Below are 19,578 nucleotides of genomic sequence, written 5' to 3' on the forward strand. Positions count from 1 at the left end.
TATATTTGACTTGCTTTACTGTCCCTTGGAGTGAATAAACGTATGATATTTGCCTCAAAAGAATGCGAAAAGGTTTTTATTGATGCTGCCATATGCAAAACAATTATTATGTGCTAGTTAATAAAATCATAAACTATATTTTGAGTTAAAATAATTCAGAAAAAAATGTTCGGAATGAAATCTACTATTTTTTGTTTTAAAGGGACACTCCACTTTTTTTGAAAATATGCTTATTTTCCAGCTCCCCTAGAGTTAAACATTTGATTCTTACCGTTTTGGAATCCATTCAGCTGATCTCCAAGTCTGGCGCTAGGACTTTTAGCATAGCTTAGCATAATCCATTGAATCTGATTAGATCATTAGCATTGCGCTAAAAAATAACCAAAGGGTTTTGGTATTTTTCCTATTTAAAACTTGACTTATTTGTAGTTACATTGTGTACTAAGACCGACAGAAATTTAAAAGTTGCGATTTTCTAGGCCGATAAGGCTACAGTAGGAACTATACTCTCATTCTTGCATAATAATCAAGGACTTTGCTGCCGTAACATGGCTGCAGCAGGCGCAATGATATTACGCAGCGCCTGAAAGTAGTCCCCTGCCATTGAAAGTTATTAAGGGGACTATTTTCGGCTGCTGCGTAATTTTTTTTTAATACCTTTGGTCTCCAATATTAGTGGGACGGTACTGTATGTGCAAATTTCGCTGTTTTAAGTTTTAGTTCTGTACTAAAGTCAAGTAGATATACTTAATTTGTAGACATACTTAAATAATCATATTGTGGGGCTAACCTTACATTTTTAATACCTGCAGTAGGGCTGCACGATTAATCGTTTTTTAAACCGAAATCGCGATGTGAATGGATGCGATTTTCGAATCGCAAGAGCTGCGATTATTTCGATTCAAAACTATTAAATATAACAATCATCTAGTACGCAGTTTTTGACAGTTCGCTTCATGCGCATTTTAGGTTTGATGCAGTTTAAACCAATAGAGGGCATTAACACTGAGGTGCTGACTACACGTCAGATAACACCATTTGGAAAACATGAGCGCAAGCAGCAGTTCAACTCCTCAACAAAGTGTACGGCTATGATTTCCGCTATGCGGAAAACACGGACAGAATCGCGAAATGCATACAAATGTAATTAACTGCACAACGCGGAATGTCATGAAGTTGGCAGATTTTGGATTCAGCCATTTTTAAAACTTATTATAACTCATTAACCGGCAAATGAAAGGACAGAAATGCGCGAAAACATTTCCCTTTTGTGTAATGTTGGACTTAAAGAAAGGTGTATATACGTCCGTTTCTCGTCATGCATCGCAAACAATGACAAGCGCCTCATCAGACTATAAGCAGGTTTCATTAAAGCCCGGAACACAGCAGACGAAAGAGGTACATTATACTTTCTTGCACGCGCACATCTGCACCGCTTTATTTACAGGCACGAGGGTTCATGAAGCGCGCACACAGAGAGCAGTCAGCACACGCGTGATCACTAAACTTAAGTTTTCTTTCTTGTCTAAGTGAACATAAACAGCTGCAGTATATTGAAGCAGAGCAGTTTTAAAGCTGTCTTGTGTCTTAAAGTGACAGTAACCTGGTGCTTTCTGTGTCAGAAATGTTTATTACACACCAAAAATAAAAAAACAAGCTTCTGCAGCTCCACATTTAAAATCCTACAGTGAGGACTGTGCAGTGTTTTATTTGTATTTTTTGCTTATGTTAAATCATAGATTCTAATAACTAATATATTTACATTTATTACAGATGCCTGAAAAGTAAAACAAGATGAGTATAGCCTTTTGATTAAAAGAAAAAACTAAACATTTGCTTGTCAGAAGCATTGTTGTAGTGACAGCCAAAATACTTTGGCCTATATGTTATTTTAAATAAAACTTTTAATACATTTTTGTTAAATTTTATTTTTTTTAATGTTCTTAGATTAAAAAAAAAAAGTGTGTCTGCAGAAGAGCAAAGTCCTGCAGACAACTTGGTACAATGTTTAAGAGGTTTTAAATAAACAGTTGCACAGCATCTTTCTTTGGTGCTATTAAAACCACCACAACAAACCTGGATGTAGCTCTTTTATTATTTACTAATGAATCACACTTTAAACCGCGCATCGCAATTTTGAGCAGAAAAATTGCAATTAGATTTTTTCTCCGAATCGTGCAGGCCTAACCTGCAGTATAGAAAACAGCCCATCGCATCAATTGACATCGCCATACTGTCAATCCCACAATCCACCTCATGAGCGTGGCACTCAACTTTGATACAATTGAACTGAAAATGCTTGCTGACCTTCTCTCAAAGTAGAAATATACAACAAAGCCTTGTACATACAATAAAGCCTTGTTTATATATTTCCCCAGCATATCACAAGCTTCTGTTGACTGAACACAAATCCACACAATTTTTTTATTGCTGTGTTTATACTTGTGTTCACTATTATGTTCTCTAAAACAGCAAGGGACTGTCCCAGTAGTACACAGTAGTGTTGGCCGATATTACACATAGTGAGATTGTCCTGTCATCAGCCTGGTTTTCAAACTGGGGGCCCCAAGATTGTGCCTGGGGGGCTTCAGTTTTATGACATTTTATAAAATACATTAATTTATCATAAATTCTGTGTAATTAAACTTCAGAAAAAGGCTACTAACCAACAGCACTACATTGTATAATTAAATATGTTTTCATTAATTAAAATTGTAAAGTTTGAGAAGCACTGTGTTAGATCACCGATTCACGGTAGTATCAGGGGACAGGGCAGTCGTTTATTTATTTATTTATTTGTTCTTTTTTTACTCATTTATGACAAGCCACTGCATAACTATTACAGCCAAACATGCCAGCTATCGGTCATATGTCTGACTATCGTCGATAGATGATAGTATCGTCTTTGGCCACAACCCTATAGTACACACAGACATAATATTTGGCAGGCGCCATGAGTTTACGCGTCGCTCTCTTGCTTTCTATCCAGCTGGTTTTTTTTTACGCAAAAAGATGTCCTATGTAAACTGCTTCTCCTGTTCTTGGTAATTGTGGTTTGGTCAAATGTCGACTCTTACAAACATGAAGGTAGCTATCAAAGCTTTAATTGGCCTAATGGCAAAAATTCAATATGGAATTTACAAGTTGGTCAAGGTCTTGCATTACTTAAAATCATTATCACACATAATAATCGCACTAGATTAATGTTTTATTACCATTTTAAAGAGTGATGAAACTTGCCATGCATACACCGTAACTGTGAGGATATCAACTACCAACAAACTGATGGTATTGCGTTGCTTCTTTACAGATGTCTGAAATGTGCAGATGCTCCTTGTCAGAAAAGCTGTCCTACCAATTTGGACATCAAATCCTTCATCACCAGCATTTCCAACAAGGTAAAACCAATTACTATGCTAGAACTCACTCGCACAGCAGCAATGGTGAACGCACTTTATTGATGTTGGCTTAAGTGATAATCTTATAATCCTTTGTGTATTATATTTCTCAGTTAGTTAACCACAAGCATTTATACAGTGCATAGCTTTATTCTGGGAGGTAAAAACTTATTGTCCATGTTTATCGTTGGCTGTCTTTTGTGTATTGTAGAACTACTATGGTGCTGCAAAGGCAATCCTTTCAGACAATCCTCTGGGTTTGACCTGTGGCATGGTGTGTCCCACCTCTGATCTGTGTGTAGGGGGCTGTAACCTCTATGCCTCTGAGGAAGGACCCATCAATATTGGTGGTCTCCAGCAGTTTGCTACTGAGGTAAGGTGATCTAAAGTTCTCACCAGTGTCTTCACTGTTTATTGGTAAATGGTCTTTGTGAATGTAGTTGGTCTTTTATTAACTTGCTAACATAAAATTGATTGTGTTATTAATGATAATCTTTCAACCTCATCAAAACTGCAAAAAAAAAGGTCAAGTTGAAAGCATATTTTTAGAATTTATAGTCGGGGAGCCAAAGTCTCAAAAATGGGTTGAACCTGACATGGTCTGCCATACTTTTTATTTGTGTTTTTTCTGTTAACTTTGACCCCAAGAACCATTAATTGGAGGGTCTGCTCTTCCGGAAATATCGCGGAAAAAATTTGTGGACATTTTAATGGATGCACCCTTTATTTTTTATCAGAAAATTGTGAAAAAAAAATTTTTTTTCTCAAATCCTTAGTGGGTTTGGTAAGCTGTAAATAAATGCATTCCAGATACACAGAACACATGTGCTGACAACATCCAATGAAAAAATTATTCTTAAAACACATTTGCGCATAATTTTGCATCAATTTAATGCAAAAAAGTAGGTGTTTTCTTACTTTTTTCCAATATTTTCATCTTTACTTCATTGGCAATCAACTATTCCCCCAAGTTATGACATCAGTCAATATGCCATTCTTGTCACCAAACAGTATATAAAAATCCAACCAAAATCAATGGATCTGTGATGATTTCACTACTAGTTGGCCATCAACAGGCTCACAACCTTAATAGAATTTTTGGCTACTTTCAAAATTCCGAAAGACATACTGGATAACATGATTGTTAATGTCCACATTATTAAACATCATGGTCTTGGGATCTTTTTAATTTCAACATAACCCTGTTCTCCCAATGGAAATGTGTCACACAATAAATATAATACAGCGAAATGACTTTAATTATTTTATTGCCCCAGATAACATCTTTTACAACTTTAAAGAGACACTTCACCCGTTTGCATTGAGCTTTGTATCTTTAGAAACCCAATCATGTTTTTGAATGGTCATGCATCATTTTCAGTTTCCCTGAGAGGGGAGAAATACAGATTTCAGTGTTGCACTTCCTTCTTTCAATGATGTAAAAATCGTCATTTTGCGTCATTGAAAGAAGGAATTGCTATATCTTTGTCGAGGGTGTAAGACTACAAACACTCTGTCCTCATATTTCCAGGGGGGGGCTATGTATGGGACCCACACACGCTACAGACCTATTTTTTCATTGGATGTTTTCAGCACATGTGTTCTGTGTATCTGGAATGCATTTATTGACAGCTTCCCAACCCACTGAGGATTTGAGGAAAAAAATAATTTTTCACAATTTATTATTATTATTATTATTTTATTATTATTTTATTATTTTCTGATAAAAATAAAGGGTGCATACACTAAAATGGACAAAAAAATCGCGATATTTCCGGCAGAGCATACCCTCCAATTATTGGTTCTTGGGGTCAAAGTTAATAGAAAAAAACACAAATAAAAAGTATGGCAGACCATATCAAGTTCAACCCATTTTATTGAGCTTTTGAGACTTTGGCTCCCCGACTATTAATGATGTAATGATTTTATCAGTGGTTTAATGGTTCAGATGTTATCCTTGCTGGCATTCTTTCTGCTGTTATGTACTTTGTACACAGTCTTACAATCTCAGCTCAGTGCTCATATCCAACTATTACCAATAGAGATGCTCCGATCAGCATTTTTGGGGCCGATTACTGATCACCAAGATCTTGATCTGCCGATCGCCGATCAGTGCTGATCACAGAATGGCAGTGGAATGGGAATCTTTTATCTATAATCTAGCAGAGTTTGCACCATTTGTAGAAATGAAACTAACTGTAAATTAGGTATATTGTTGTTTTAATAGAGTTTTTTTTTCTCACAATTTTCTGATAAAAATAAAGGGTGCATACACTAAAATGGCCAAAAAAAATTCTCGATATTTCCGGCAGAGCAGACCCTCCAATTATTGGTTCTTGGGGTCAAAGTTAACAGAAAAAACACAAATAAAAAGTATGGCAAACCATGTCAGGTTCAACCCATTTTATTAATGATGTAATGATTTTATCAGTGGTTTAATGGTTCAGATGTTATCCTTGCTGGCATTCTTTCTGCTGTTATGTACTTTGTACACAGTCTTACAATCTCAGCCCAGTGCTCATATCCAACTATTACCAGGCTCTTATTTTTCTGAGAAAAGTCAGTAGGAGGGGGTTTTATTCAGAGGTGTAAATCAAGAAACGCGCTCAAGGAGAAAAATGTCAACTTTTGATATTGTGTTTTGTTTTCTATTATTTTTTTCTGTTTGAAGTAGGAATGGGACGATAAATGCCAATATACACTAGGGGTGGGCGATAAGACCAAAATGTGGAAGATCTGTGTTTGCGTGACTTGAACGCTCCTCACACACAGAAAGAGCGTACGCATATCTGTTGTTTGTGTTTCAATGGCTTAAAATAACTTTTAAACGTTTTAAAACTGCAGTGCTTAAATACATGTACAAACCAGAGGTGTAAAGAGTGCTGAAAGCCATACTTGAGTAAAAGTACAGATACCTTACTGTAAAAATTACTCCGCTACAAGTTACAAGTCACCAATTTATATACGACTTGAGTAAAAGTATTAAAGTAACCCAATTTAAAAATACTTAAGTATTTTTACTCGTACTGAATGTTGGCTCAAAGATGTACTAGTCCTCAACATAACGAGATATTGTAGGTCAGTGAAAAACAAGAAAGTTTATTTATGATGTTTTACTTCCTAATATACAAAAGAAACCAAACACCACAATATTTCGACATGGCAGAACAAACACAGATTAAACATAGTCATAGTCTTGTGACTAAAATTTAATTTAGTTTTAGTCATCTGAATTGATTTTGTTTTAGTCTAGTTTTATTCAACTAAATGCCATGAGATTTTAGTTGACGTAATCTACATTAAATTAAATTGTGTACTTGAATGTGCCATGCTGACAAATATGTAGCCTAACTGTTGTGATATTATAAATATTCTTATATAGGCCTATCCTAAAAAAGTTATAATCTTAATATTTCAAAAATTCCAGTACTAGAGTCCTGTAGGTTGTTACAGTTAATATACAGTAACAAAAATATGAATCATATTAAAAACGTGAAGTTGTTCATTTGAAAGATTAATTGAAAACACATGTAGTAGACGTAACACCACTATCTCACATTAAGTGCACTACATTTCTTCAGTCATGCATCCCTCTTTACAGTAAATACATTACATACTTGATTAAATGTGAGGACAGTGAAATTGTACACTTATTATCAATCTTATAATGTACTTTGTACTTTACTCAGGCAATCAGTACAGGACATCGCTGGTTTATATTGGCTTATATAGTAAGTTATATCAAGTTATGTACCAGCTCAGGTTAGCTGATAAAGTAGTACTCAAGTACTTTACACCTCTGGTACAAACGTTATGTTTCTGCGACCGTGCGCACAGGAGCGTGACGTGGGCGCATAACCTCGATAGAGACCATAGTCCAAAATCTCTACAGGTTGACAAATTTCTACAGGTAAATCATGTCTACCGGTTTTTCACCCACCCCTAATATACACTAATAAAACCTGGCCGATAACGATTCTGAATCGCACCGCCGATATTATGCACAGCTATTTCATGTACTACAGCTTTTGATCAGTAAGTCAATCTGAAATCACTGTTAGTTTGAGTTATTTATAACACTCGTCAAACATAATCATTATACATATTCTTTATTATCATGAAAATACCTGAAAAGGCTTGAAGAACAGCAATATAAATATATGCCATTTTCTGGAGATGCTAATGGTTCTTCTTCGGCCCATTTTGAGTTTCTGCACAAGAGCGCCCTCTGGCTTTTGGATGTAGCGGCATTTCACCGTAATTTATTAAAGAGCAACTATCCTCCGATTCATGGTTTTACATTTCCTTTGGTGTGTAAGTGTGTATTAGTACATGTTAATGATATGCAAAAGGTACAAACCAAAAGGTAAATGATCATGCGAGTTATTGTTTCCAACGTAAATCTCTTTTCTTGGACTACAACAAACACACAGAGTGTAGGCAACAGTTTACTTTCTGGGATTGGTGATGTAGACAAGACCGACATTATCATAATTTCTCCCGCTTTTACTCACAGCCTCTAAGTTAACTCCTGTTGGCATTGCATTGTGAGCAAATCTTTCAAACATGGTAAGGAGCGTAATATTTCTGTCTGACCTCAGAGCTATTCAGGCCAATCACAACGTACAGATTAGCTGGCCAATCGGGGATCTTTTTAAATCGAGTTTTGTACAAAAACAATGCGTTTGAGGGAGGCAGGATATCTGAAGCTACAAAAATGTACGGTATGCGGAAAATAATGGCTTTTTTAACCATAAACCACGCAAACACACTGTATTATACCAAATACACAAAATAACGTTGTTTTTTAAGAACCATAAAAAGCATCATCTGCCAATTTATCAGTCCATCCCTAGTTTGAAGTAAAGCAAAAAATAAGGACGAAATTTTTCCAATTTGTCTACCTAAGCCTTTTTTTGCTTTTAGCTTTTGTGGCCTTATTTGTTGGTCTGTAATTATTTGTGTGATTCTCCCTCCATTATTACCCCTTTGAAAAATAATAATTCATAAATGGTCCTAAGAGTCCTAAAGAAGAAGCCCAACTCAACCATCCCTTCAGCTCCTTCCCCCTTCACTCATCACTGCGGAGATCTTCTCAAATCTGAAAGGCCCGGGTTGATTCGATAACTCACGGACAGGGCTATAAGCGACTCCTTGCCTCCTTTCCTCAGTATGAGCTCTCCAGCACACACAGACCACTGCCTGTATTAGTATAAAGTAGGAAACTGTACTGTAAATCACATTATATTCCCAGGGAGGCTTCTGGTAAACATTGAGTTGAGATGAGGTGATGCAAACTAGGCCTGAAAGGCTTTCTGGAGCCGAATAAGAGAGGACAGAGAATAAGGCAATCACAGCGTAATGTTGTTTCATCAGGCCTAAGCGGACCCCTGCTTTTACTGTAAAAAAGCTCTGGGGAGACCAACTCTGAACTCTAATTTGCACACTGATTCCTTATAAATATTCCAAAAGTAACAGTGAGGGAAATAAGATTAACGTATGAACGTGTAGTTCACTGCAGAAAACGGAGGGTTGTTTGCTGAGCTTCCTGTGCTTTCCTCAGGTCTTCAGTATGATGGGCATTCCTCAGATCAGGAATCCAGATTTACCTCCAGCAGAAGAGATGCCAGAGAGCTACCACACAAAGATCGCTCTTATCGGCTGCGGTCCTGCTAGCATAAGCTGTGCGTCCTTCCTGGCGAGACTGGGCTACGACAATATCACCATCTTTGAGAAAAAGGAGTACATTGGTGGCCTCAGGTATTTTTCTCTGTTTATTCAGCTTCTTTAATCCACAATTAGATTAGGAGACATTTGCTACAAATGTCAAGGGTCATTTTAGTTCACTTTTTTTACAGACAATTACAGTATTTACAGATTACAAGTGAAATGCAAAATACAAATACATAGACCAACAAAACATACATAACAACCAGTACGGTGTGTGTGTGTGTGTGTGTGTGTGTGTGTGTGTGTGTGTGTGTGTGTGTGTAACTGTAAATGTAATTGGATTTAAGATTGGAATATTTTTGAATAAAGGAGCATAAGTACAACAAACATAATTAGAGGTAAATATAAAAAATTAAAAGGATAAAGAGGGTAATAATAGCAATAATAATAATAATAATAATAATAATGAAAAAAATATATTAATATGAAATGACAGATATCAATAATAGTAATGATAAACAAATTAACAAAAATACTAATTTCATCCAAACTTAGGGGAGGGTGAAGGATCAGGAAGAAGATAAAAAATAAATCATATAAATAATAAGTAATAGTAGTAGCAATAATAATATTAATTAAAAAAAATAATAGTAATATTGATAATGGTGATCTTAATATTTTCCAATAATAGTAATGATAATAGTAGTTGTAATAGGGATGATGATAGTAATAATATTAATATTAATAATAGTATTGACAATGGTATTAATAATGGTATATTAATGATAATATTAATGCAGATCATAATAAGGTGTCATAAAACTGCCTTAGCTTTTCTTTTTTAAGTTAATTGTTTAAAGAATAACATTTTTGGTGAGCTATCCCTTTAAGATAACAGACTCAAACTGACACAAGTGGTTAAGCGATGCTATGTCAGGCTGGTCGAGATGCTTAAACAATGTTATGGCACTCACGCAGTGTTTACTCGCTTCACCTTTAGAAAGTCTTGTGGGTGCCCCTGCTGGGGTCCAGCATCCAAAACAGGGTTGTAATGGTCTTTTCGGTTGAAGTCTAATCAATATAATGCCACAGTGAAATGTTGTTTTCATGTGTGTTTATCTGTCTGTTTTTTTCAGCACTTCTGAAATCCCTCAGTTCCGTTTGCCCTATGAAGTGGTGCAGTTTGAGATCGATCTGATGAAAGATCTTGGCGTGAAGGTACCAATAAGGGCGGGATAATGTCAAATCTACCATCCAAATGTCACTGACATTAATAACCATGCAGGAGAAAAGCACGCTAACAAAACACAATTAAAAGCCACATTAGCAAGGCAAGTGGCTAAGACATCCATCTGTCCATTGCCTGAGAGCTGCGATGGTGAGAAATGGCAATCAATAGTCCTCATCCAGATCACCTGACCATGATTAATTTGATTTTAGTCTTGAGAGAGAAAGTGGAATGGGGGAGGGAAAAGGTTTCGGAAAATTTGATGAAGGTTGGTTAAGGGTAGATAAGGGGAACGGTGACTCCCATAAGCTGACCTTTACATCAACACTTTATTCATTTTCAGCAAAGAATTGTTAGATTTCATAACCTCAATTGTTTTAATAGTACTGTTAAGAAAACACTGGTATTGTTTCAAAACCTAGTGGGTTCCCTTACTGCCTACTGTACATATAGTCTTATATTCAGACAGTATCCTAAGGGACATGGAGGCAATCTTGGTCATAATAACTAATTGATTTTGAAGGTTCTGCATCGGCACCATAAAATACATGTAGCGGTCCTCCTCTTGCATAATACACTGAAGAAGCAACTTATTGTTAATTTCAGGACCATTCAATAGAAACACACTAAGCATAAAAATTCATAATAGATTAAAATAAAAACTATAATGTTATTATTAAAAAAAATGTTGTTTGTCTAAAGTATTAAATGAATTATTCAGTTATCTATCTTGCTTTGCTTGCCATTTTTTTTATCCCACTGAGCTCATGGCAAACAATGTGGAATTGTCTTTTTCGCAAACGATAGATGGATTTCAGCCTTACAATTTGGCTAAATGAGGTGTCTTAAAGGCAGCATATAAGTTGTCTACCTTTTGGAATAGCGCTCACACCCTAACCTACACATGTGGTGCAATACAGTAGTTCCAAAAGTGACGTTCAACTCTGTTTATTCTTATATTATTTTTTAAAATGCATAAAAATGTGTATGCCTGTTGCATTGCTGTATTTGGAGTATAGACTAAAGCTCTGCTTTGAGAGAATTTAAGGAGGCTTGGCAAAAAAAAATACATCCAGCACATGTGTGAAGGTTTTAAAGACATAGCCCAGGACAAAATATTACCACAAAAGAGCATCAATAAGTATAAGTAGGGGATAATGTATAAGCAGCCGGTTGAACATTATCCTGCTTATTACATGGCTATTTACCTCATAAGTAAGGTAATGAACATTGAATATTGACATTTTTAACAAATACAGACCTTCTGCGAGGAAAACCCATTTACTTTTGGTTTTTAGATAAGACGAGGTGTTAAAATGTCACGAACACACTATATAATGTCATATATGTTGTTTAAATGCATATTTATACTTAAATTTTGTGCAATATTAAACTGGACCCGTTAAAATAATTTGAAGAGTTTGGTTCCAAAACGCAATAAATCCATTTTGACTAATTTCGGTAAAACGTGTATTCTATACGAAGAATACCAAAAGTATTTTCTATATATTATATTAACATTCAAAAATCCATAATTCAAATCCATAATTTGATTTTCAAAGATTTATTGTAAAAAAAAATCTGCAAAATGCAATAAATCAATGACTTTTCTTAAAATAAAATAAAAAAACTATTAAATCAATATATAAATGTACATTAATCCTTACCATGTTATATTCAGTTGACTAGTGGTATACACTGATTAAAAACATTTAATGGCATTAATCAAAACACTTACTTTGTCATATTAATAACACTGTCATTGCTGCTATCATCCTTGGGACGTCGTCGCTGAACTTTTTTGACAGCGATCAGCTGTTAAATGTTTTTGTCCTGCTCGATTATCGTTGACTCCGAGTAAAAAATGGAAAGTTTTCATAAATTCCCCTGGAGTCAATGTGTTAGCATGACAGAAGCATTATGCTGTCGTGTCAGAACAAGCAACAGCTGGCATTTTTCCGTCTCCCGAGTGCCCCTAACGTAAGTTGTTCGATCTTACGTGTCTTTTCCGCCACAGAAAACCACCACGTTTATCAATGCCATCAAAAGTATTATTTTGTTTTTGTTTGTTTGTTGATCACAAAGTACAAAGTAGATATGGAAAACTAGGATTCTGCGTGTATTCAATGCGCCGCCATTTTTGTTTACAATGAGTGGAATGGTGCGCTGTGATTGGTTGAGCGGATTTAATGCATTCTGCAGAGAAGGAGGATTGGCATTTATCTCGGTTTGGGAAAAAAGGGAGAAAAGATAACAGAATAACATGGCGGATATCGGATTTTGCGTAAAATTAAGAATTTTACTTTTTAATACCGACCTGATACAATACTGATTTTGGCGTTTATTGTGTTTTGGAACGAAACTCTATTTGCAGCTTCCATGTTACAGTGTGTTATTAGTTTTGAGCAGTTGTTATCGGGGAATAACAATGTTGCAACTGGCCAATAAGAATCAAGCATTCCAATTATATTTTGATAGTGTAGTCTGACCTGAAAGGAATATTAAAAGTAAATATTGTACAACCCCCCAACAAACACTTTTGACACTACTGTAACATATTGCCAGCTTGATTTTACTTGATTTTGGAATAGAGCACATTGAATATACTACACTGTACCATATACCGTAACCCGGAAACCCACCTCACTCTTCTTACACTGTTTATTTGCCCCTCATGCCGATTCTCCCCTCGCTTATTTCCCAATAATCTCCTTTAAGTTCACGGCCTGTAGCCTGTTTGTCATTTGTACCCCAACATATAGCAGCACATGTGACCACAGAATTACTCAGTTTGAACTAATGTAGCATAACTATAGACTGCCATCACAAAGGTTTTGGGATGATTGATGTAATTATGTTCTGAAATTCACAGCAGTGTAGAATAATTGACGCTAACATCCTCTTTATGCGAATAATAATTTTGACAGATGGATGCAGCTGAGACAGATGCAGTGTGAATGGTGTTTTTCCTCACAGGTTGTTCTTGAGAAGGGACTCGGGCAAAAAGGGATGACTGTGACCTCATTGAAGGAGGAAGGCTTCCAGGTGGTCTTCATTGGCATTGGTCAGTATCTCTCTAGAGCCTCCTTTTGCTTTTTTGTGTGTTTGTATTTGACCAAAACAGTATGCATGCTCTGTAGATGGACAAACTAGTTTTTGTTTGCATAAGAATACGTTTTTTCCTCAACAGTGGCCACTCGGCCAAGTTAATCGCTTTTTTAATCTCTGGAGACAGACATAACCAATGTCCTCTTTTCCTTGGTTTCAACCATATAATGCCTTTTATTTCATTGTCTGATTTTTTTTCAGCCTTTTATCTCCCGTGGTCTGTCTTTTTCTGCTTTTTGCCATCCTTTCAGTGTCCTCACTGTGTCTTAAATACACACACCTGCCCTCCCTTCAAATGTCACATTCATTTTATCCTTTGTGCTTGATCGTTCATACTTAACCTTAATGCTTTGGCAGCTCATGGTGTTCGTAGTTTCTCATAGTTCACACTTTGCTTATATTTTTATTAAAGTAAGGAAATATCGTGTGCATTGGTGTATTGATTTGATTTGTGTAATTCAAACATTCTTCGAAGGTGACTGTGTACTTTGCGTCTTTCTTTTCTTTATAATTAAAAGGAAGTCATATAATTTATTATGTTTGAATAAGCACTACTTTTTGGTAGCTAAAACTCATTGTTATTGAGCCGGGCGAGTCGGAACAGCACTGGGATTTCTTTTTCTCATAAAGCAATGGCAATAAGCTAGAAATCATAAAGGAAATGATTACATTTGCGCCTCTGTGATATTTTTTTACCACTTCTCTCATGTTCTCTCTAATGTCAGCCTCTATAGTGATTGACATGCAAATGTGTACCTTTGCCTTTCAGAGAGAGAAACGGTTGAGAAACACAGATAAGGATATTCCTTTTTGGCCTGTTACATTCGGCGACATGTCCCATGATCACCCCTTTTATGGCATTTTATCATGTGATTGCCATGTTGTACGTTCTTCGTCTCAGTAATGGCTATCATCAAAATATGCATTTTGAACCATTTCCCTTAAAAAAAGGTTTTCTGTTTACACCCACCGTGAAATTGTTCACAATGGAGGCATCTATGAACAGAATACTTTAACGTTAAAAGCAGTCTCTTGGTTCATCTGAAACATTTTAAAAGAGATCGTAGAATAAAAACTAGACATTATAGGTAGGCACATTTTTATGTTCGGTACTAATGAATCTGATGTTGAGGAGAAAAAATACATTTTTACTGCATATGGCATTTATACTGTTATTATTCAGCCAATGTTTTCCCAGTAATTGCTGATGAATTCAGAAGGATTCTGTTACGAACAGCAGATGGTATATTGGATATCAATAAGCTGTGCTTTACATTTATAGCAGAACAAAAAAAAATGTTACTTTTTATTGTAGTTTATTATTTGGTGTTGCTGGTAGTCACTACCAGTTTGAACTGGAATAAAAAATGCTAAAACTTCTTAATCATAAGTTAACCGCACATCTGACCTCAAAGTTGGTGCTCTGCGTAGGTTTAGCCTAAATGAGGAACACAATAGGAGAACAAAACAACAGAGTTGTCTTCTCAATAGTGGGTATTTCATCGAAACTTGAAGTGAATCTTTTCAAGTTTGCAAAAAAAGAAAAACGAAGAAATGCAAAATCTGTGCATTTCCATCAAGTTGTTCAAGTGAATGACAGTGGGATTGGTATCCCATGGCACTTTTCCAGATTAGCTTTACTAATTTAGTGCTAGCTTGCGCTGTCTCAAGCAAACATGTTGTCATCTGTGCTCTGCTATAAGTTCCCGAACTACCTTTTAGTGATGAAAAACATCCACAGGGTGAGAATCAGGAACACCATACCAATTCTTTTCCAGACTTGCAGTTTGTGGCGGCACAATGATGGCCGCATAAATGCTTAACCCAAAATAATGAAAAAAAAAACGTTGAAAAAAGTTTCACCTTTCATATGTTGTTGTAAGAGTCCTCTAATTTCAATCATACTTTTCAAACATACATTTCAAAGGATTCGACAGAATCCACAGCATTCCACAGAATTTACACAATACTGTCTGTAGAGCTTATTGTCCTTTATTTATAATGCTAATATCACCAGTACCCCCACCCCACATTCCAAAACATTATCACCTGGCCCTCATGCAGCAAACAGATATTTGAGCAAACAAAGCCCAGACAAGAAAACAGAACCAGCTAAGGATATTTTTAAATCATAAGATACACATAGTTTCAAATATTGCTACATAAAGACTTTTAAATTCTCAAATAATTAATTTCCTAAAAACGTATTTAATATTCTCAAAACTTTGATTAAAACTCAAAATATATCAAAGATATTTAAAATCAATAATATATGTTGTTAGTACCAAAACAATGATTAAAAAAGTAGATTTTAAATAGTTTAGAAGTACAGGGTAAAAACTTTTTTGTGAATTAAGGGATTTTTATTTGAAATTTGCCGTTTCCATAACTTGATTCTTATCCGATATTTTAAAATGCACATAAAACCGTTGTGAAGGAAACCCAGCTATTGTTTCACATCGTAATTGATTGTAATATTTTTGAACTACTTTACTTACCATCAGGTCTCATAAAAGCCCTAAAAAGACAAGAGGGCATTTTCTAGATCTGTGCTTTTACTCAGAGGTTACTTGTAAAAAAGACACTGGTATAGAGTTTTGACATTGTCACATTTTAATAATCAAAATATTAAGGGGAATTTATACCACTGAGAGAAACCCTAACAGAATAACTTTTATAATGTGCATGACTGTAGGTATAACATACAATATCTTTAAAAGACAGATGTCTATTTAGGGTCAAATGAGGCCTGGTGCATGAAGGATTGGTCTTAAATGACAAGGGTTTAAAGAGGAATAACTGCCAGCCCTTTCTCTTAACGTCTTTGTGAACGTTTATGTGAATAGGTCTTATTCATTAATCATATCATTAACAACAGCTTCACGCAGGTGTGTATGTAGATAAATTTGTTTTGGCCTTTTTTCTAATGTTGATGAATGTGGCTTATTCTAAATGAGGATGCATATGCCTGCAGTTAGTAATTACCATAATACACTCTAATAATATATTCATAACTTAAAGAAATAGTTCACCCCAAAATTAAAATCCTTTCATCATTTACTCAACCTCATGTTGTTGAACACAAAAGAAGATATTTGGATAAATGATTTAGTTTACAGCAACCATTGACTTCCATAGTAGGAAAAATGTGTGGTTACCAACATGAGGGTGAGTAAATGATGAAAGAATTTTCAATTTTGGGTGAACTATATCTTTAATGCAAGAACTTAATCTCAACTGTTTGTACCATCTAAAGAAGCTATTCTTACAATATATATATATATATATATATACAGTAGCACATAATACTTTTCATTTTAATTTTTCATAATACTTTACATTTTATGCAAATCATGGACCAAATTGCTGAAATAAGAATTTTGTAATCAAATGTATATATTAGGAGCATTCGGACTCAACATTAACACAAGGAGCCTGTTTTTTAGTTATGTGGTATGTTTGTTGTAAATTTGAGCTTGTTTGTAAAATAATCGAAGTACAAAGTTACAGATGAATCATCATGATATCTGTGTGTAATCATTTTAAGACAGGTTCATACAGTATGTCCGTATGCATGGTGAGTAAACAAGACTCATTTTTATCTGTTAAATGCAGAGGCATTCAGACGAACTTTGGCATTTGCTATTGTGAATAGATTCCTAGCTACAGAAATGAAAACTCGCAGTACACCTCGGGAAACCACAAGAGCATTGAATTGAATAAACTCTGTCATTGTACTTACCTTATGTAGAAAATGGTTTCTTTTTTAGTGAATGCTTGCGGTTCCTAATGTATTACAGTCATACGGGAGCAGACGAGTATTAAGTTCATAGATTTGATCTGTGTGAAACAGCAGTGTCAAATGACGCTATGAAACAGCTGCTTTTAGCCAGATCCAGTTAGCCATTTTAGCCAAACAAAATGAACCCTTCAGCCTTAAAACATGGTGAATTTAGTTATTATACTTATGGTAGCTTTGTGGGTTGTTATATATGAACTAGCGGTGGACGAAGATTAATTGCGATTTTAGTAATATACAAACAGAAAATACAGGAAATATGTAAAAAAAAAAAATTATTTTCAGGACTAAATGTCTTCTTTAGGCTTCATCAGTGTTTAGTGTGACCTCTTTTTGCACTAAACACATCTTGAGCTTTTTTGAGGAGACTGAAGTCCTGAAGTCATTCAATTAGAATAAAAAATTTGGATTTAATTTTATTTAGGTTTAAAAGATCCTGCAGTTTCCTGCTATTGCTCAAGTGGAAAAAACTTGACACATCAGTTTACATTTTTATCCAGTTTTTAATACTATATACACATTTCCTATATTTTCTGGATGTATTCTATTAAAGAGACTGAGAAACAGTTATTTATGATCACTATAACATTGCATAAACAACAAATCTAATTCTGGCATGGTGGCCTAAGACTTTTGCACAGTACTGTGTGTGTATATATATACAGAATAAAAATGTATAAAAATTAGGGCTGTCAAAAGATTAATTGCGATTAATCACATCCAAAATAAAAGTTTGTGTTAACATAACGTGTGTGTGGTGTGTATAATTATTATTTATATATAAAAACACACACAGTCATGTATATATTTAAGAAATAATGGTTATATTTATATATTAAATCTTTATATTTCTATAATATAAATTATATAAATGTACATAATAAATGCAAATATTTCTTAAATATATACATGGTGTATTTATATATACATTATATTTACACACAGTACACACACATATGTTATGTAAAAACAAACTTTTATTTTGGATGCGATTAATCGCGATTAATCTTTTGACAGCCCTAATAAAAATATTAATGTTATGAAATGTATACATGTGTGCGTTTGTGTTTAAATATACTTATACCACGGAGCTATTAAATGCTTTATTTTGGTTGAGAACCTGACCTGTGAAATGTCTTAAAATAACCACCAGAGCAATGTTTGTGGCAACCGTGGTATAAGCAGAATAATTGACTCCAGTACTTTTAATTATGTAAGGAATGATTGACGACGGGACACTGTGTGTGTGCATTATTTTTAAATATTTTAAATTATTTACAATGTTGTATTGTATCGTAAATAATTAAAAGTACGGGAGGCGATTATTCTGCTTATACCATAGTTACCACAGAAAATGCTCTGGTAGTTATTTTAAAGGATAATTCCGGTATTTAACACTTTGAGTCTCATTTCTGGTTTGTTTTGGATGAACTACAGTGATGGACACAGAAATTTTGACAATGGGTCGTGTCTTGAGTTTTTGACTCGTTTAGAAGCGTCTCTTGACTGCTTCAGAATGGAAGTCAATGGCCATGCACAAACATGTCATTAAAACAACACTTAACGTTCATTTTCAAAACTGTGCTACTCACCGAGTGGTTCGTGGTGTTCGTTGATGATTAAAAACAAGTTGTGTAGCGAAATACAGTTTCTGTCGTGTTTTATTTGGCATTTTGTAAAATTCCATTGACTTCTCTTGGAAGACTGTTTGCTCGCTGATATATCACTCCGCCGCCGGGAAACAGAAAAGGGTCTGTTTGTTTTTACATGTGGTTGTAGTTTTTTCGCTCGGTTTCTCTCAGAAGAAATATTTCCCATATTTGTAGGGCTGGACCAGAATATTCGAATATTCGTTCCGTGGGTTGACATTCGATTTTCGGTTTTGAGATTCGAATATATATATAAATATTTTACAGCGTTAATGCAGAGCTTTTGCCAAGCAGGAAGTGCGCTCACACTCCCGCTCTATAGGTGGCGCAGAGAGACCAACATCCATAGCCAACAGCCACCAAACGGCACCAGTGTGGAAGAGATCGCCTTGAACGTAAAGCGCGCTTCCTGCTTTGGCATTTACGCTAATAGTGTTGTAAATAACGTTCAGTTTCTTGCAAAAACTGATTGATTTGCTTCACAAGACGTCAATATGTCACACGGAGTTATGGGGGATTACTGTTGTATTGGATATATATGCTTTAGCTCTTAAAGTGTGCGGATCTGTTGACTTGCATGACGGAGCACCGGGGTTTCTGCAAAATATCTTCTTTATTGTTCTGCCGATGAAAAAACACATTGGATGGTGTAACTGTTATTAAAAGTATGCTACTGTTTTATTACTACGTTCATTCATGCTTCAGACTGAAATATAGAGCGGAAGT

At 35.1% G+C, this 19,578-nt stretch overlaps 1 protein-coding gene across 3 annotated transcripts in view; it reads left to right on the forward strand.

Annotated features, from left to right (window-relative positions):
- Positions 1 to 19,578, forward strand: part of dpydb (dihydropyrimidine dehydrogenase b) — a 161,140-nt gene that overhangs the window by 33,698 nt on the left and 107,864 nt on the right. For all 3 annotated transcript variants that reach the window (XM_073876477.1, XM_073876465.1, XM_073876471.1), the window contains 5 exons: positions 3,311 to 3,398; positions 3,610 to 3,771; positions 8,962 to 9,158; positions 10,205 to 10,286; positions 13,273 to 13,360. In XM_073876477.1, the coding sequence (XP_073732578.1) occupies positions 3,311 to 3,398; positions 3,610 to 3,771; positions 8,962 to 9,158; positions 10,205 to 10,286; positions 13,273 to 13,360 (617 nt within the window). The remainder of the gene's footprint in view (positions 1 to 3,310; positions 3,399 to 3,609; positions 3,772 to 8,961; positions 9,159 to 10,204; positions 10,287 to 13,272; positions 13,361 to 19,578) is intronic.

This window comes from Misgurnus anguillicaudatus, chromosome 2 (assembly GCF_027580225.2).
Source record: "Misgurnus anguillicaudatus chromosome 2, ASM2758022v2, whole genome shotgun sequence".
Lineage (NCBI taxonomy): Eukaryota > Metazoa > Chordata > Actinopteri > Cypriniformes > Cobitidae > Misgurnus > Misgurnus anguillicaudatus.